This window comes from Rattus norvegicus, chromosome 10 (assembly GCF_036323735.1).
Source record: "Rattus norvegicus strain BN/NHsdMcwi chromosome 10, GRCr8, whole genome shotgun sequence".
In the NCBI taxonomy this organism is placed as follows: domain Eukaryota; kingdom Metazoa; phylum Chordata; class Mammalia; order Rodentia; family Muridae; genus Rattus; species Rattus norvegicus.
In genome coordinates, this window is record NC_086028.1 from 62,550,734 (window position 1) to 62,571,616 (window position 20,883).

The following is a 20,883-nucleotide window of genomic DNA, read 5'->3' on the forward strand; positions in this document are numbered from 1 at the left end:
TGTATATTTATTTCCCCTTGCTTATGTGTGAGGTGTCTTTTCCATTATGTCTAAGCTAGCTGCGTAATTATTGTTCCAATAACACAGCATACTCTGCAAATTAAGAGATTTGTAATTATTTTGCAATATACACTTGATAATAAAGCTTAAATGGGTTCTAATGCAGACACATTATCACAAGATATTTTCATATTATATTTTCTTGTTGGACAAAGGAAAGAATGAGTTACAAGAGACAAATATTGATACTTGTAAATGTTGAAATGAGAATTATTTTAAGTTTTTATTAATTACATGTATGAATTAAGTTATTACCAATAATGACGACCAATAATTTGAAGAGATCACATTACAGTTTTTCACAGATAATGAACACTGCATTTTAGTCATAAATGTATATTAAAACATGTTTACAGAAGGAATCTCTGATACTTCAAGAATTTTAAAAGATTTTATTTTGAAACTTATATAAATTAAATATTTAATATCCTTAATGTTACATTCATTTTATTTTTTTTAATAATCATATACATCATTAAGCCAAGCATAGTGTATAAGCCTGTAGCTGCAGTATTTGGAAGGCTAAGGTAGGAGGATCAGGCATTGCAGGTGTCAGTCACAAAGTAAGTACAAGACCACCCTGGGCTACAGGAGACCCTGTTCTAAGGGTTTTGTTATTGCTGTTTTTTTTTAAAGTATATGATCGAAAGAAACAAATATTCCCCCAAATACCATGTCTTTAACTCTTTTTAACTTACCCTATGTGTCACAAAAATATTATCTTTATGGCTGTCAGGATGTGGAGGAAAAAAAGGCTGAGAAGCATTGCTTCCTAACCTGAGGCCCTGTGTGAAATGTAGTGGCCATGTGAAATATGGAGACGTAGCTTTCTGTATAAAGGTCAATAGCTTTCAAATCTTAAGAACCAGCTGACTTCAGGAATTTCAAGTCCTCCTATAATTTCACCCTGGAGAGATGGACTCCACTGGCATGATCAGGCCTCTAGTCCCATAAACGGGAAGGGTGAAGGAGGTGTAAGCAGAAGTGGGATGTTCATTCATATTTTTGGTTCTGTTGAGAATCCTACTTTTGGATTTTCTTTTCCAAATTAATTTACCACTGTCAAATTTAGTGATGCATTCCTATAATCCCAGCACTTGTAAGGGAGAGGAAAGAGAATCAGCAATTCAAGGTTAATCTCTGCTATAGATCCAGTCTGAGGTCAGCCTGGGCACAGGAGACCCAGTCTCAGATACAACATTTGAAACAAATAAGTATAGTCTGGGGTTTTTGGAGCTTCATAGTAGACACCATGTCTCAGATCACTAGAAGATCCAGAAGGAACCTGGATCCCAGAGAACAGGTAACAAATGACACAGTGAAAATAGATTTTTTTTTCCTCTATAATCTAAGCCAATTAAAAAAGGAGTTATCTTGGAATCTATAGCCAAAGCCTAAAATTTAATTTCATACAAAGAACATTTACCGTGACAATCTTGTTTGTTTTTAAGTAACTTTCTATTTTATTAGACTTTTCCTATGTCTATAATACTTTCCTCAGAGTCTAGAAAAGGTGACTAAATCCATATTACCATTAAATTATACTTCAATTATTTTTGTATATATTTGTGTGTGTGTGTGTGTCTCTTTGACCATTGACTATAGGTTATGAGACCTTGAGACACTTATTTTATTTTGTCCTTAATATAGTCATGGGGAACCAGTGAGGATGGTTCAGTGGGTAAGGTACCTGCCATCAAGCCTGATGATTCTCATTGTGGAAGAGGATTATATCACATGGATTGTCCTCTGACCTCTACAGGTGAACCATGGCATGTGCATGTTCCCTATTCCACAGATAGTGTAAAAAACAAGTTAGAGTCTAAAAAAAAAAGAAAAGAAAAGAAAAAAAAAGGAAGAAAAGAAAAGAAAAAAAAGGCAGTGTTGACACACATCTGTAACCCTTGTACACTAGACAAGCTATCCCAGAAGCTTACTAGTCAGCCAGGGTAGCTGAAGTGATTAGTACCAGGTACAGTAAGAGACCTTGTCTCTGAAAAAAAAAGTGATGCCTGACATTGGCCTCTTTCCTCTACACATCTATCCATAGGCACACGCTTCTTTACACTCACACCCATTTCCACCACACATGCATAGATGCACAAATTAAAGAAAAATCTAATATATAACAAACATTCAACATTCTCTTTCTCTCAATTGATAAGTTAATAAACATACAGCAATAGTTATCAAATATCAATTTCTAATATACCACAGAGATACATTTATATGGTAATAAACCAACTTCCTGATACAAATAGTGCAAATTGAGTACTTTATAACCCAACTTCATCACCTTAGACATACTGAACAAAAATGTTCTCTACTTAACTACAGTTGATGTATATCTTAACCACTAACCTAGGGTTTAGAAAAAGCATGAATCAGGGGCTGGGGATTTAGCTCAGTGGTAGAGCGCTTACCTAGGAAGCGCAAGGCCCTGGGTTCGGTCCCCAGCTCCGAAAAAAAGAACCAAAAAAAAAAAAAGAAAAGAAAAAGAAAAAGCATGAATCATGTCTTTTATTTTTTTTTTGATGTATTTATTTATTATGTATAAGTACAGAGTAGCTGTCTTCAGACACACCAGCAGAGGGCATCAGATCCCATTACAGATGGTTGTGAGCCACCATGTGGTTGCTGGGATTTGAACTCAGGACCTCTGGAAGAGCAGTCAGTGCTCTTAACCACTGAGCCATCTCTCCAGCCCATGTCTTTTATTTTTTTCTTTTGCTTGAAGATATGTCCTGCACATAGGATCAGCAAGGACTCATTGAACTCAGAATACACTACAGAGAATAGGAAATTATCTTGACTGCATGTAGGACCTTTTAATTTACATACATTATCTCATTTGATTATGAAAGTCCTGTGAGTTAAGGTTTCATCATAGAGAATAAGGAACTACAGTTCTAAAAGTTCAAATCATTTGCATAAGGTTTTACACAGCTGGAACTAGAAGCTAGGTCTGACTCACAGCAGTGTTGTTTTCATTGTAAGGTTAATTGAATTAAATGTCTCCTTTTCCAGATGAATTTCTTTAGAGTATGTTACTACATAGAAGATAATCCAAGTTGTTAACCACATATCAGTAAGAAAATCAACATACTGAGAATTACTGATTTGAACAATACTTCTTTTTGGGTTTATAAACACATTTATTTGGGGTCATTTAGCTTTCATCTTGGCTCTCTACATAGTTTTTTGTTTGGTCTCTTAAGTATTGGTTCAAAGTTCTTACTTCTGAACCTTGCCTTCTCTTTCCTGTTTACTCTGGAGCTCTGGGGATAACATTGTTTCATCTATGAACCACAGATCTTTAATTCTTGTCTCATAGGCACTCTCGATCACCACCAGGGGGCAAAAGCCTACCAACTGGTTTTTCTGCACTCTACAGAAGACTGTACAGTACAGGGACCCTCAGTGATTCTTGATGGAACCTCCCTGCTAATTATTTCAACCACAGGGCCCCAGGGAGAGAACAAAGACTCAGCATAGAGGGCTCTTGTGTCCCTTAACCACACAGCAACCAGAAAGAGCTCATGACAGCCCTATCAGTTTAAAAGGAGCAATGAGATCCAAGATTGTTTGAGTGACAGACAGAAAGAGGTGGGCTTTAGAAACTGCAGAGTCTTAAGTGTGTGTTTTCTACAGCTTTGGCACGGATGGTGGTATTTACCAGTTCATCCACTCAACTCTGTGTAAATATCAACGGTTTGCACTGTGTGATTTTTTTTTTCTTTTTAATCTTGATTTTCCATTACATTCTTGGTTGATGTTGACACTTTATCATTTACCACTTAGAAACGCATTCCTTTAAAAATGGTTTACATTTCACCTACATCTATGAAATAATGAAATTTATGGGGGAAAGAAAAAAGCTCAAAGATCAAATCCTTGTTTAGTGGAGATCTTCAAAGTAGGAAGCAAATGAGAGGTAAATAGGCTGGAGCTTTCCAACTCAGGATCCAGCCCTCTGTGGCCGCCCCTTCTCTCAGCATCTCAGGTACAATGACTGACTTTAGGCAGGTAGTAGAGGAAGCACGAATGTACCACGAAGTTTCCAGTGTTTACCACTGGAAAAATCTTTCTTCTGAAAAGTCTGGTCGTTAACCCTGAGGCCCTTTATGATGAGGAGGGTGGGGAAGCTCATTAAGACAGAGCCCTCTTGAGGGCCAGGTCAAAGCAGGTGGGCTGGTCTCCCGGGTGTAGCCCAGAGAAAGCGTCTAGCACCTGGGGAGCCCTTTTCCACTAGAAAACGTATCTGTCTCAGGATTTTCACCTCAGTTTTCCTCTAAGGTGATTTGGGTTGCGCGCCCCACTCGTAAAATGGTTGTCTTTCTGGAGTGAGGACTAGAGGATCTCTCCTCAGCCCCTTCCAGCTCAGGACCCTCAGCTGGCTGGCTTCCAGGTTCCCTTTTCCATCTCGCCACACGTCGCTCAGCCGGAACAGACCGAGCATCAGCGGCAACAGGCCTCGAGGGCTGACCCCGGAGGGGGCGGCGGCCCGAGGCGCGGCGCACGCATCCGGCCCCCTTCCGGCAACTCAAGGGTTACGCCGCCGCGGCGGCGCGCGCCGAGGGGAGAGGCGGTTGCTGACAGGTGGCGCCTGCGCACTGGGAGCGCTCATTGTGCCCCGCAGCTGCCGAACCGCCCGCCTGCCCGCCCGCCGCCCGTTCGGCGCGTCAGTCGGCGAGAGAGTCCGGTGGTGGGTGCGGAGCCAGAGGCCGTTCCCGCGGCTTCATCTTTCTCCCCGTTTCCCTCGTCCCTACCCCTCACCCGTCGCCCCCCATCCCGGCTCCGTCACCCTCCCGCCCCCCACACTAAGGACGAGAATGCCCTGCCCGGAACAACCCAGCAGCACCTAGATGGCTTTGGTCACGGTCCAGCGGTCGCCTACCCCCAGCACCACCTCCAGCCCCTGCGCCTCGGTGAGTCCCTCCAGGCGGCAGCTCCCAAGCTTCTGTCACTGCGGCTCCGCTTTGCCTCAGCGGGTCCCGCCGAACGCCACTGCGCACGCGCCGCGCCTCTTCCCAGGCCTTGGCACTCAGGCTGCCGCGAACCCCCCACACCCTCATCCTACCGGCGAGCAGCAGCGACTGCCAGACGTTTTGTTATTTATTTATTTTTCCCTCCATCACCCGGAGCACCCAGTCCCTCACAGCGCTGGCTCGAAAATCTCCCGTAGCATGCTTCCCATGGCTTGAGCACTTCCTTTCAGCTATGAGTCATTCTTGCTTTTCACGCCCCCCCCCCTTTTACCCTCTGTTGCTCTGTTGCAGGGAGGGGAAGGTGGGCTCCTAGGTTACCCCCGACCGACACCCAAATCGTTGACCCACACCATTTCAGGGACCGGTTCAGTGCACTGCGCATCCTTCTTCCGTCTCGCCCTGTGTGTGCCTTTCTCTAGTCTCTGGCATCTCTTGTGCTCCGGTACAGCTTAGGCTTGCTTCACTGGACTGCACAGTGGTAGTTACTCCCTGGTTTCTTCCCTCCTTTAAAAGATGGCAGTGATCTCTGCTTCTTGGACTTTTACCTTTCTCAGTGAGGACCGACAGCTTCTGGTGCTGCTCAATGACCAGTGCCAATTCATTTCCATCTTACGGACATTTATGCCTTACACTCATGGCTCATGATCTTTCTTGCTCATGGGTTGTGCTTGGATGGTTCATGACTTCAAATGCTTGTGTCACTAAAGCGTTTTTCCAGAAGGAAAACACCCATCGACCAGCATTTTTTTTTTCCCCTGCTGGGTTTCTCTATGCCTTCACCCCCACCCTGACTCCTCTACAGCTCTATCCTTGGGCTTCATTTTTGTGGCTACCTGCTAACGTGTGTTAGCATTGCACCAGTGTGGCAAAAATGGGTCTTAATAAAACAGGCATCTAGATGAAAATGTGAGCAATTGGAGGACTATTTCCTATAGAATTGTGGTTTTTAACATTAGGTGTAGTAGTGACAAGTTGGGAAGAGGCATTCAATGAACACCTTGGCCTTCCACTGTATGAAAGAAAGTTGGGTTATTAATATTTGTTAACTGAGATGTGAGGTTTGGTATCTTGAAAGTGTGTTGCCTTGTGATTTCAATATAGTTTCCTGAATTTCAAAATTTTGTTGCATATAGTGGTAGTTTCTTCCTTTGTGAGTTTTCTTGTGTGTTTTAGTATGACTACCCTAATTCAAGAAATTACTCTATTTTAGAGGTTACCTTGTGATGTTCCAGGATACAATACTGAAATCTGTGGATAGAAGTTTAAAGAGGCACATTTCCATTGGTTTAGGGAAGACATTTGTAGAAATAACTTACACTGTTTTGCAAAGTAGGACACATCGTATCAAGCAGAAGGGGGGTGGGGGAGGTAGGGCGGTGGGGGTGAGGATGGGTTGTAGGGGGTACTGGGGGTGGAGGTGGGGGGAGCTTTTGCCAGAAAGGTAATATAAAGAATCCCTGCAGTGGGGGACTTGTGGAGTTTCTAAAGCTTTATGATTCTGTTATTTGAGAATAATTGTACTTCAGAACTAATGAAACATTTTAGGGTCTGCTTAAGACAAATATTAGAGGGGTAGAAATATGTAGTATTTTCATGAGTAGATTGTTTTCACTTTATGGTAGACTTTTTTCAGAATTGATAGCATATCGTCAGACCATCGTAACTTACTCCAAGAGTAATCCACTGATTTTTGTGGTTAACAGGCCTAGTTTTGGCTGTGAAAATAATCAAGGGTTAGTAGATACATACATATGAAGTAGAACCCAGTATTGTAAAATATTTTCGGGGCTGGGGATTTAGCTCAGTGGTAGAGTGCTTACCTAGGAAGCGCAAGGCCCTGGGTTCGGTCCCCAGCTCCGGAAAAAAAAAAAAAAAAAGAACCAAAAAAAAATATTTTCCCTGGGCATTGCTGAAAACATTTTATGTTACAATAACATTAATTAAGCCATTGTCATATCAATTGTCCTGAAGTAAATGATTGATATACGGTAAAGCCATTTCTATTTGACATGGCTTTATTAGTCAAAACTTGGGATACTTTAGAATCTCAAAGAATGTTATAGTCATTTTTGGCATAGGTAGACAATTAAAAGTGATCATGTAAATACTGTAGTATTTGCTGTAGTAAATACTGAGTAGTAAACTCAGTTATTAAGCTAAGTGACAGATATTTCTGCATCCCCTGGTCTGATGGTTGTGGTTGTTTATACTTGGCCCTGTGTGTAAAGAAATCCTGGCACTGCTGTGTGTGAGTAACAATCAGCATTGTTAGTGTGACTGACAAGCCAGTTCTCTTTCCCTTTACATTGTCTTCCTATTTGACTCCATCCAGACCTGTGCTCAGCCCAGTTGTCTTGTGGTTCTTTTACTACAATATTTGATGGCTGTCTGATTTGCATATATTTTGCTGTTTTATCTCTTGCTATATGAATAGGTTGGTTGGTTGGTTTTAAAAGTGAGGAAGGGTGCAAAAGGAAGTTAGAACCATAAAGAAGGACTTCATTTTGTGAGGCTGAAGATTTAGTCTTTTAACTACTTTAAAGAATTCCTTAGTGCTCCTTTCACTGAGTATGTTGGATATTTTAATACTGTCAGCTCTTCAGCATTTTTCATTAAGCACAAAGAACTTGAACATTGTAGTAGTTAATCAGTAGTTAATCTTCAATGTCAATTTTACTGTGAAAATATTTCCAGAGAGGTTTAACTGAGGAGGGAAGACCCATCCTAAATGTGGCACTGAAGAAGAAGGAAAAGTCCAACAGAGCCCAGCAGTCCCTTTCTCTGTTTTCTCATCTACCCACATGTTAGTAAATTCCTGCTACCATGCCTTCCCTTCCATGAGGGAAATCTGTAAGCTGTGAACCAAAGTACGTCTTCCTCTCTTAAGCTGCTTAATTAGGTGTTTGGTCATAGAATCAAGAAAGACAACCTAGTACAATTACCTACCAGGTATGAGTGACCATCACAGATACTAAGTCATATAAGATAGTAACCTGTCTATCAGAGGATGTAATTTGGATAATAGGGCTGGTAGAAGACAAATAGAGACACCATAGCGACAGTGAAGGCAATAATACTGTTTATACGTGAGCCAGTTTATAATGGTCATAAGTATTGTCTGGGTTCACTATTAAGTTTACTAATGGTGGTAATTAGAATACCAACAATTTATTTCTCTTGGGTTCTCATCTGTTCAAGGCATCATGCTAAATACTTTACATACATGACTTAATTCAGTTATTCCTCATAATGTGCCAAAGGAAAGTTGGAAAGTTGCTTTTATCCCTGTCTTACAGATGAAGAAACTGAGGCAAGGGATATTTGAGAAATGTGTCATGTGTCACTCGGCGAGTAAGTGACTGGAGTTGTAATTCAAATCACAATGTGTCTAATATTTGAAGGTAATGTTGAAGTGATGGTGATGATGATGTCTACCACAGTAAGTGTCTCTCAAACTAGCTTTTGAAGTTTGAGTGTCTATAGGCCAAGATTGAAGATAGGAAGAGCAAGGTCTCCTAGGTAAAGAAAAGCTATGTGCTGCAACACTTAGGGTCAGAAGAGTACAATGCATTAAGTGAAGGGATTAAATCGGCCAGCTTGAGGATTTATTTGGACAGTGAGAAATAAAAGTGAGAGGTAGCTAGGGCTATGCAGGAATTGCTGGGCTGGGTATTTGGGATTAATGAAAAGGCAATATAAAGTTCTCACATGTTTTGAGCAATGGGATCCAGAAGTGTTTTAAGAAAATTGATCTAGGGGCTTTGGGACAGAGGATTTTAGGAAAGACAGAGGTCATGAGTAGAACCAGTTAAGGCTGTTAAGGTCTGAGCTGGAATTTTGAAGTGTTACAGGAAGAGACAGATGTCAGGGATTATAAGACTGACTAGATAAAGGACTAGAGAAACAAGAGATACCAACTTTTGGGATATATTGTTCTTCCTAAAGACCAGATGTTTGCTAGGGCTGGAGAGATGACTCAGCCAGTTAAGAGCTATGACTCTTTTCTACTGAGGTCCTAGGTTCGATTCTCAGTACCCACCCAGTGGTTCCCAACTGTTTGTAACTTTAGTCCCTCAGGGGTCTTACTTTCTCTTCTGGCCTTAGGGGCACCAGGAATCATGTGAGGCATAGACATTCATATAGGCAAAATACCCATACACATAAAGATAAATTAAAAAAATTTTAAAATAAGGAAAATAAATGTTTCTTAATTAATAGGAGCAATTTAAGAATTCTTGGCCTAAGAGTTCTGGGTTCAGATCTAGACAGCAGCAGCAGCAGCACAGACAACACAAACCTGCCCTCTATTCTTTCTGATATAAATTTTCTTTTTATAATTTTAATTTTTAAAAAAGGCCATTTTAGTTCTAATTTGTATATAGTAATTGTACATTTTTTTATGCAAGACAGTATGGTAATTTGATATATGCATATAATGTGCATATGATAAATAAGGTTATATCTATCACCTTGGACATTCATCGTTTCTTATTGTTGGGAACACTAATTCCAAATTGTCTGTACAAGCTATTTTGAAGTATATAATTACTTATTATCAATCTTATTTTTATACTGTGCTACAGCACATTCAAAGGGATTTCATCTAACCAACTGTATACCCGTACTTGTTAACCAGCGCCTCTTCCTTTCCCACATTTTCCCAGGCTTTGGTAATCACTGTTCTCACAACTTCTATTAGATCAACTTTTTAGCTTCCACATGGACTGGAGAACATAGAGTATTACTCTTTGTATGTTTGACTTACTTAACAGCATAGCATCCTCTAATTCTATTCATGTTATTGCAAATGACAGAACTTTATTCTCTTTGTAGGTAAATACTATTTCGTTGCATATGTACCTTCTCCTCTGCTGATGAAACCTAGGTTGATTCTGTGTCTTGGCAGATGTGAATTGAACTACAATAGGCATGTTAGTGCATGTGTTTCTTCATACCGATTTCATTTCCTTTGCTGGGTCATCTGACAGTTCTACTTAAAAAAAAAAAACAAACCACCATACTACTTCTTACTAATTTATATTCCTACCAACAATGTATGATAATTTCCCTTTGTTTGCATCCTTACCAGGAAAAATTTATGTTTATTGATTGTGTCTATTGAAGAATGATTAAGTGAAGTTAATTAATATATCTATAATGTAATATATATCACATAAAATCTATATATACATTTTTACATATTTTATAATAAACATTTAAAGTTTCTTAGCAATTTTCAAGTCTGTAAACATTATTAACTGTAGTCACTGTACCTTACAATATTCCTTGTAAACAAATTTGCTACCATGAGAACATCTTCCAATCCCCACAACCTCCAAACTGGCAGGATATATTTCTGAGTTAATATTAGTATTAATACCAGGTCACAGAAATGCAGTTTCTCTGTTTTTGTGATCTAATTTAATTTTAGAGCAGCTTCATAAAAGGCAGGTACTATGGTTAAAATATACTAAAGGTTACAAAGCTGGTATAAGACCATAAACTAGCCTAAGCCCCTCATTCCTACTCCACATCTCCTTTCATGACATGTTAAGAGAAACAGCACATGTAGCTTGTGATCTGGGTCTTAAATGCTAATTGAGAGAGAAATAAAACAAGATATAATCAAGAAAGTGTAAGTATATTCTCTTTGGAGTTCATTACTTCAACATTTGCAGCCTAGAACAGAATCATCCAAGTCAATGCAAATAGTTTTAGGTGATGCTCTTATTTGAGGCATATTAGCCTTTAATTGACACATAGTTCTTGTAAGCTTAGATATTTTTTTTTCTTCCTCTTTGAAGATCACCAACAGCAAAGTAGAAATGGAAGCTTGCAGGTACTGAAAACATATTCTCTCTCTCCCTCCGTCCCTCCCTCCCATAAGGCTGGGAAATTAAAGCTGGTGATTTCATGGCAAGAGAAGCTGAAATAAGTAACTGGCAAAGGGTAATGGGGGTGGAGCAAACTGGGTGTTTTATATCTGTAATACCAGCTCCTAGGAGGAAATAGCAGACAGATTGTGAGTTTAAGACTAGTTTGAATGAATAGTGAGTTCCTGGCCATCCTGAGCTACATAGGAGACATTTCAGAAAAAGGGAGGGAGGAGGGAAAGAATTTAGCACTCCTTTGTACTTAATGTATCCTTTTCAAGCCCGCTACTATCTAGAGACTATGAAACTCTTCATAGTTCATAATGATGACCCTGAACCACCTAACAAGGCTTAACCTTATTTGGTCTTGATTTAGACAATAGAAATTGAGTGTAATATATTTTTAGATAGTTGACCATCCAAGTTTTACCAAAGTTTTAATGTTTAAGGTGCACACTTCAGCATTGCATGATGTGCATTTGTACTCCTAGTTACTCAACAGGCCCAGGGAGATGTGTTTAAAGATAGCATGGTAAACAGAGCAAAGCTATTATCAAGGGAAAGAAGACACATGATTGGGGAATTCATAACTCATTCACAAATATATTTTTCTTTTTTTTTAATGAATTTATTGTATAACACCAGCATGGTAAATGACCCAGTTACATTACAATGACCATTTTTTAAAACAAGTGACTCCTGTTTCTATCAGACGAAATAAGTAATCAGGGTTTTTTGACAATCATTGAAAGCAGTCAGTGCTTAGAAGAATCTCAGAACTGAAAGAGATTTTTGTTTTTTAACCTGATGTTCTGTGTGAATATTATCCTGTCGGCCATCAATGTTTGCTAGTAGACTGTAGCTGCGTCCATCACTTGTTTCTGCCTGTAGTTTCTGGCCATGCTGCCTCTGAAAGAAGCATCTTCCTGGGAACGGCCGGCCTGCAGTACCTTTAGGTCCCGGGACAGGGCTGGAGTGTCCCAGCCTCATGACCCTGATGTGCAGCTAGCTATGGCTGTACTTTGGACCTTGTTCCAGATCGTCCAAAGGAGACATGTCGGGATTAGCTGGTTTTTGAGGGTGATGTTTCAGGTGGGGGCTGACAGAGTCCTGCTAAAGCACCACTTTTCCCTTCAAGACACATGCAGTGCTCATTCTGAAAAACGGGTGGAGTGGTGGAATGAAGATGGATTTCAGCCCCCCCCATCTTCTCTTGCACATGCTCATGAGCCCCTTACCTTACCTTTCACTTTGACCCAGTGGTGACTCCAATTTTATTTCTTTAAAAAATATTTACTTTAGGGGCTGAAGAGATGGCTTAGCAGTTGAGAGCATTGACTGATCTTCCAGAGAACCTGGATTTGATTCCCAGCACCCACATGGCAGCTCACAACTGTCTGTAACTCCAAGATCTGACACCTCACACAGGCATACATGCAGACAAAACACAAAGGCACATAAACTAGATAACTTATTAAAATACTTACTTTATTTATTTGCTGTGTGTACGTATTTATGTGTATACTCATGTGCCACAGGATATATATGAAGGTCAGAGGACATCTTAGGGAGAGTCAGTTCTCTCCTTCTAGCATGTGGTTTATGAAGATTGAACTCACATCAGTAGACATGATCGCAAGCGTCTTTACTGGCTGAGCTGTCTTGCTGGCCCCCATATCTTATGCCTTAATACTGCTAGATAAAAGAGATACAGTAAATCATACATTCAGACATGGCCATACTTTCCTTCTTCAATAGAGGAAACAAAGCCAAAGGAATATAAACTTGATTTCTATGGAGTATAAATACTGTGATACTGTTGATGGTATTGAAGGCAGCCCTACAAACCCGCACACACTCAGGAAACAGCACGTGATGTTATAGAAAGTATGGAAATGTAAAAAGAAGTATGGAGAGAAAAATAAAAGCATGTATTCTCTCTCCCTGAGTAAGAACTCTGTTACTTCAGCTACCCTCAAATTTGTGACCCTGATTTAGTTTCCCCAGTGCTAGGATTATTATCATTGTATTTTTTAAGCTGAAAGGCTGCTTAGTATATGTAAACTTGTCTTATTATTTTTCAAGTGTGGCTTATTTCACAGATACAGTGTCTGTCAAGAATGGCTACATTGAGAAGTTATACTATGACTCATTCTCACTCTTGTTGGTGGGCATCTGGCTTTTCCCATCTTTTTCCTCTACAGTGAACTACATTGCAGTGAATATTATTGGCATAGATATTTGAATATATTTGGAACACTTATTAAGATTTTAAGACATGCAATTATTGGAACGCAGGGCATAAATACACTTCAGACCACGGTTACATGTTTATGCTTTGTGAAAAGGTTATTCCAATTAACATTTATTCCAACCAGCATCATTTAAGAATGCTCATTTCTTGTGACCTGATTAACACTGGATAATCTCATTTCAATTTTAATAATTACAAATTTGGGGAGTAGTATCTACTCTAGTAGTTGGCTTGATTTTATATTTTATTATTAGGTAGGTTAAGCATTTTTCAGATGTTTAGGCATTTATATTAGCTTTTAAAGAGACAAATTTAGGGCTGAGGTTATATAGCTCAGTTGGTACAGGGCTTGCCTAGAATACACAGAACCTTGGGTTCGGTTCCCAGTACCACATTAAATCAGACATGGTGGCATAAACCTGTAATCCTAGTACTTGGTAGGCAAAAGGAAAATTCGAGTTCCAGGTTAGGTTAGTCTACATGAAACCATTCCCCCCCCAAAAAAAACTCAAATAAGTAAATGAAATATTTATATAGATATAATTTACAAATCTTGAAATATATTTGCTTAAATAACTTAATAATTCAGTGAATTTTTTAGTAAAGTTACAGAATTATACAACCCTCACTTCAATCCTGTATTTTCTGTTTCTTAAACCAGTTTTCATTCTTTTAAATTTGTATATTCTCTTGCTATATTAAGACTATTGATAATTAATTCTACTTATTATGAAATATTTACTTTTTAATTCAGTTTTTATTACTCTTAGAATAAAATCTACAATTGAAACTTTGCCTGTGAGATCCTGAATGAATCAGTCCCGCTAGCCTTTTGAGCCTCGTCTCTCCCACTTCCTGCATTGCACACCGCTCAGAGTTAAGCTCACACGCTGTGATCCCTTCCGTCTTTAGGCTTTGGCAGATGCTTTACCTGGAACACTTTTCCTTCACTCTTTACCTAACTAATTCCTACTCATCCTTCAGGTCTCAGCTTAAATGTCACTTCTGGGAAGCTTTCCTGACTCTACTCCCAGAGAATGGTAGGTGCTTCTTCTATGCACCCTATACTTAATCATGGTGGCTCTTATCAGTTTATTGTACTTTAATGATTGGTTGTTTACCAAACTTTTAAGCAGAGACTGGATCTATTTGCTTATTTTTATATTATCAGGGCACAAAGCATTTGACACAGACATCAGTGAATAGATCCATGACTATAGTTACACTTGCATTTTTTTCATTTTGAATTCTATTATTTTTTTAGGAATAGAAAGATGTTCCAGAAGCCCATTGGATATGATTAATTTATTTATTTAACTAACTCTAGCATTACAAGTTGCCAACCTGTCTCTCAGAAAGGTTAACACTTGTTTACAATAACTGTATAAAACTACTTCACTGTACCTTCATCATCCCTAAGAAACCTCCTTGTCATCCATTTTTATCCATTATAAAATAACTTGTTTATTGAACACTTATAATACTTAGTTTCCTGACAGCTGCTAGGCAGGCATCCCACCACTGAACTGCTGTCTAACCTTCTGTGGTGAGTATCTTACCTATGTTTCTATTTGATTTTCACATCACTTACGTTAGGCACTGAGGAGATTTGGTACTGTGGTGTGTTCCTGGGAAGGTTGAGACAGGCTGGTCCCAGGGACTGGCTGGCTAGCCACTCTAGCTAGATCCTTGAGCTCCAGGTTTAGAGGTTCAGTGAGACCTTGTCTCCAAAAGTAATGTGGAGAGTGATTGACTCTGGCTTCTTTATGTATTCCCAGACTTGTGCACAGGAACACATGCACACTTGACTCAAAGCCTGGGAAATCGAGGAAGAGAAAACCTGCCTTTGGTACTCAGAAGTATTCTCAGGTGTCTCATCCTTTTCCCACTGTTTTAAGTGAGAAGATGCAGCTTCTAGATTATATGCAGTCTGAAAATTACACTGTGCATCCATCATTGCTTCTTAGGTAGCCTGAATAGGTATCACTCCTGGTTCCAGAAGCTCAGGACTCCACTGCACTTTCCCTAAATGCTTGCTGACAATAAGTGTGACTGATCTGTAGATTTTTCAGTGTTTGTATGCCTTTTAAATGTATTTCTATAGTTAGTTAGTTAGTTAGTTAATTAGTTAATTAGTTATGGAGGTAGGGCATTGCCACAGATGTGGAAGTTACAGGACAGTTTATGGAGGTTGATTTTCTCCTTCCATCATGTAGGTTACAGGGAACAATGTAGGTAAAGCTGGACAGTAGAGGCCTTACCAGCTTTGTATTTTTTAATTTATTTATTTATTTATTTATTTATTTATTTTTTTTTTTTTTTGGTTCTTTTTTTCGGAGCTGGGGACCGAACCCAGGGCCTTGCGCTTCCTAGGTAAGCGCTCTACCACTGAGCTAAATCCCCAGCCCCTTAATTTATTTTTTATCTATTCAATAATCTAGACATAATAGGCAAACAGTTTCCAATAAAAGAAAAGATGATTACTAATAAGACCTCATACTCAACCTGAAATATATAAAAGATTGGGCATACATGAGAGAGACTTAAACACTTTTGTTATTCAGCAAATACTTAACAACTGTTTTTTGTTAGGTAATCCCAGCTAGTGTTTTTCTCACGTTCTCAGTACTGAACCATCTTTAGACACTTTTATTACCAATTTGCCCTTGAAGCACAGGTACAAATCACAGTGCTCCCCACTTTTCTGTTTGTCCAGGGAAATTCTGGTGAAATGCTCTTGGCTCTGAAAGGTATTGATAAGCTCCTTAGACACCTTGAGAGTTTGGGAAAAATATTTCACTTATTGGGTGGGACAGCAGTGCCGTGTCTGAACCTATATTTCTAGAGCTACTTGATTTGAGTTTTAAAGACCATAGCACCTGCATTTGCGTGAGTCAGAGGGTATCTGCTTGCTCATTTTTGCAGCTTCTGGTGATCTAGCAGTTAGTTAGTCCCTGACCTCATGAAACAATATGAATAGAGTGACTCATGTAAAATAAGTAATTAAATTACAATGTAGTAATTGCAAATATATAACCTTGAAGATGGAAAGAGGCCAGGAGCAGGTACTTCTTAGTTGAAACTTAAATGAGAAAATTATATTTAAGAAAAGAGTAGGAACTAATCAGCACATGAAGTGTTAGGAATGAGTAGCAGGAGGAGGGAAGCATGAACTTAAGCCAGCAGTATAGAAATGGTACTATGTATGCTGACTGACAACTGTAAGCCGGTGCTCAGTGCCATGCAACCTGTACAAAATGGGGGTGGAAAAATAAAGATAATTTCTTGCTCATTTAACATTTGTAGCATTGCTATTACCTTGAATTTGGTATATAAATGTGCTCCTGGCATCCCCTTACAGTGCCGTTGTTTTTAATTAATTTATTTATTTATTTAGCTAACTCTAGCATTGAACTTGATGTATAGCTGAGACTGGCCTTGAATTTCTGATGCCCTTCTCTAACTCCCAAGTACTGGAATTCCTAGTGCATGGTACCATGTCCTGCTTAAGCGATGGCTTAAATTTTATGATTATGAGCAAGAAATCTTAAATATAACTGTTGAGCTAGGAATATAGCTCAGTGGTAGGAACTTTATAGAATACACAAAGGTCAATCCCTAGTACTAGAATCTAAAGGGGAATGAAAAGTCTGTGTAATAGCAGCCATATTGTCGGTGTTCGCTGTGCAGTAGACACAGGGTATAAACAGACATCACAAACAGCCACTTCATGGGGCATTACATTACACTGCTCCCACTTTACAGGTAAAAACTGATTTTCAGAAAGATGTCAAGACTAGTTCTGCAGTCAGCTGAAATGGCAGAGTGGGATTTAGATTTTTGTTGCCATAGAGAGAAACTACTAGACCAGATTACTGTCTCCATGTTAGAATTGGTTTCTCAGTTTAGGTGGTATTTGGTTTCTTCCTCTTTTATTTATGTTTTTATCTTAAATTTTTTTATTTAAATTTTTTATTTGATCTGTATGAGTGTTTTGCTTATATGTTTCTGTGTCATGCATGTGCCTGAAACCTGTGGAGGCTGGAAGAAGGTGATCCCTTGGGGCATTGGAGTTAACAGATGATTTTGAGCTGCTTTGTGGATCCTGGGAATTGAACCTGTGTCCTCTTGAAGTACATTAAGTGCTTTTAACCTCTGAGCCACCTGTCCAGCACCATTTACAGCAGCTTTAATCATTTAGTTTTACCTTTGTCCTGCTATAGTTTGTGTCATTTTTCTGCTGGTGCCTAGAAACTTGGTTCAAGCAGAGGTTTCATTTCTCTTTTTTCCTTTCCTTTTCCTTTCCCTTTCCCTTTTCCTTCCTCCCTTCCTTTCTTTTTGAAATCAGGTCTTATTATATAGTTCTGGCTGTCCTGGAACTCACTATGTAGACCAGGCTGGCCTGGAATTCATAGAGATCCACTTCCCTTTGCCCCCAGGCACTGGGATTAAAGGCATGTGCGGCCACACCTAGCCCGGCAGAGGTTTCTTGTAGAAGAGACTTCTCATAGATTGTGGGATGATATAAGAGACCATTGGAATTTACAAGTCCAGTACAGACATGTGTGATCAAAACCTGTACATACTGAGTAGGAGAGGCACAAACTAGGTGTGGATGTAGGAAATAGACTTTGGGGAATGCGGAACCGACAAAGAAAGATTTAAAAAAAATACCTGCAGTTAGCAAATGTCTGTAAATGTGTGTGTACATTGTGTACACAAATATGTGTGTATACTTTTAGGTTTTACTCTCTGCCAGCTGCCTTCACAATCAGAAGTCAGTTTTTTTTTCTACCAGGTGATCATCAAAAAATACATGGTAGCCACAGATATCAAAGCTTCTGTCTTTGGAAAGCATGTGTGAATGTTTATTATCCTTCCCCTCACTTCTCCCTCTTGTCTCTGTTTTTACTTAAAGAAAATGAGAAAACTCACAGTAGTATTCTTTTCTAATGCTGCAGAAGTATAGGATAGCATGATATTATGTTTATTGAAGTTAAAAGAAGATATCTCCATGAAACTTATTGCAACAGTAATTCTTTTGTTGCTTCAGAAACATGAAGAAGCATCAAAGTGGCTGGAGAGATGGTTCAGCAGTTAAGAGCACATAGTGCTATTCCAAAGGTCCTGAATTAGTTTCCCAGCACTCACGTTGGGCTGCTCACAATCGTCTCTAACTCCAGTGCCAGGGAATCCCTCTTCTTATTGCCACCCCCTCACACCTCTAATCAAACATTAAAATAACAAGCAAGAAAAATGAAAAATTTTGGAGTGCTTTTTCTTCAATAAAGACACTATTTTCTGGGCTGGAGGGATAGTTCAGTGGTATTGACTGCCTTCCAGAGGACCAGGGTTCAATCCCCAGCACCCAAAAGGTGGCTGACAGCTGTCTGTAACTCCAGTCCCAGGCATCCTATGCCCTATTGTGCCTTCCAGAAAACACTGCATGCATGTGGTACATTGATGTGTATTCAGGCAGAACACACACACACACACAATACCCCCCAAATTTTTTAAAAATATTTTAAAAATATATTCTTTTTTAAGGCAGGAGTTAGGATAAACTATACATTACCATTTCAATAATATAAAATTTTAACTAATCTTGTTTGAAATTTTGAAGACTAAACTCACTCTGTGGCCCAGGTTGTCCTAGAACTTCTTATGTAGTACAGGCTGGCTTTGAACTCATGGTGATCTGCCTCAGCATCTCATGTGCTGGGATTATCAATAGAAACCACCATGCCTGGCTTGATTTGTCTTCTATATCTGCCTATTAAAACTGTGGCTTTTTAAATTAATCATTTAATGATGATATTCTGGGGTTTGAGAAGGTGTTCCTCATTTAGAATAAAAATTTTAACTGCCAATTCTAATGCAGGCCATATGAGAATAGAACATCTCTAAAAGTGTTCCATCTATCTCTTTTTAGCTTTTCAAAAATACTTCAGTAGTGTAGTATAATGTTTAGATGTGGGGTCTAGACACTGTTGTCCTGAATCTGAATCTTGCTTTATAATCTATAGTCTTGAACAGACTACTTTGGGGTAGTGATAGTACTTCTTTTGCAGAAGTATTGTGAGAATTAAATAAAAACCATCTTAGTAATATCCTGGTATCAATAAGCATGCACTTATTTATGAAGTATTAGTCATAATAATGACTTAGTTTTTCATTATTTACAAATTATTAATCTTTTTATTATAATGAATTTTATGGGCAAGATATTTGCTTTTTAAAAATATAACTCAAATAGCTTATTTGAGAGTTAAATTTCTCTTTAATTTTTTGGCTTAAAATTTTTTATTTGAAAGGAGCCTGATTAGTGTAGTAGTTTGTTAGTATCATTAAAATTTTTCACTAAATAAAAGTTTTGTTCTTTGAAATTAGAGAATCTCTAGTTGCTTATCTTTTCAACTAAATTCCTTACGTATAGTTGTGTAACAACCTGAAGTGCTAGATGGAATGACTCATTCATGCAGCTGTCTTCTGAGTTTATCCATTTAACAGGCTGTGCTTAAGCATATTAATTTATTGACATTTCATTGTAAGATCACTGCAAATCATAGTTTGTATAATCAAATTATAGACTTGATATGTTTATATTTTAATGATTGAGAAAATAAATCACGTGGTAAACTAGAATAGAAATAGCCAGATATTCTCTAATCTAGAGAATCCGAAGACACTAGATGTATTCAAGGAAACAATAGGTGAGAAAGGTGAACAATCTAAATTCAGCCATTACAAGCAGTTGGCAGTTGAAATTGAATAACGTCTTAGTAGAGGCATTTCCAAAGCAACTGAATGAACTCATATGTGACCCAGCAAGAAATTTTTGGTTCAACTTTGGTTAAACTACATGTTTTACACATTGAACCCTGTAAGAAAATAAGAAAAACCTATTTCCTTATGTAAAAGAGCACTGAAAAAATTATACAAAAGCTTCCCCTTTTTGTTCTCCTTCTTCTGGGTTATTTGTATGAAGGACAGCCCACATTGTCCTAGAAATTACATTGTAGCCCAAGATGACCTTGATTCCCTGTGGTTGCCCTGCCTCACTGGTGCTAGGATTATAGGTAGGAGCCACTGTTTCCAGCTTCCGTTGACTTGGTCTGTCTACATAATCCATAATTTTCTCCACTCCATAAGCATTTTACACTTGTTCTGTGGTTTTAAAATTAAACATAAAGAAGGTGCTATTGACTATAAAGGAAGTTTAGTTAGACATGGTGCAACTGAAAATGTCTATGAACTCCAATATTCTTTTTTTTTCCATCCTAGTTAAATGGCCATGCTCTTTTATTTTTATATAAGGATATAGCATTTTCAACATTTTTCAAAATTAAACAACATTTTTATTTTAGAATCACCAATGCCAAGAGTGCTATTTTGCATAAATATTCAATTCAAAATGGTAGAAATATCTTAAGACCATTTGAAAAATTCTGTAAAAAATCTTTCCTAATCTCACACCAAAATTTATTTAATGACTTTTTTTTAACTTGTTCACTTTACATCTTGATCACTATCACCCTTTCCAGTCAGCTCCTCCCACAATACTTCCCCAATCCTTACATCCCCTTCTATTCTGAGCAGGTGCTCCCCTCCCCGCCCAGGTATTTCCCCACCTTGGTGCTTTGAAGCACCAAGTCTCTGTGAGGCTAGGCACTTCCTCTCCCACTGATGCCAGACAGTGGCATAGCCC

The 20,883-nt window shown here is 38.7% G+C and overlaps 1 protein-coding gene across 2 annotated transcripts in view; it reads left to right on the plus strand.

Annotated features, from left to right (window-relative positions):
- Positions 1-4,654: 4,654 nt before the first annotated feature.
- Ssh2 (slingshot protein phosphatase 2) overlaps positions 4,655-20,883 on the plus strand; it is a 252,070-nt gene continuing 235,841 nt past the window's right edge. The window contains exon 1 of one of the 2 annotated variants that reach the window (XM_006246905.5): positions 4,655-4,988. In XM_006246905.5, coding sequence (XP_006246967.1) covers positions 4,926-4,988 — 63 coding nt within the window. In that variant the 5' untranslated portion in view covers positions 4,655-4,925. The remainder of the gene's footprint in view (positions 4,989-20,883) is intronic. The other variant, XM_039086021.2, reaches the window with a different exon arrangement.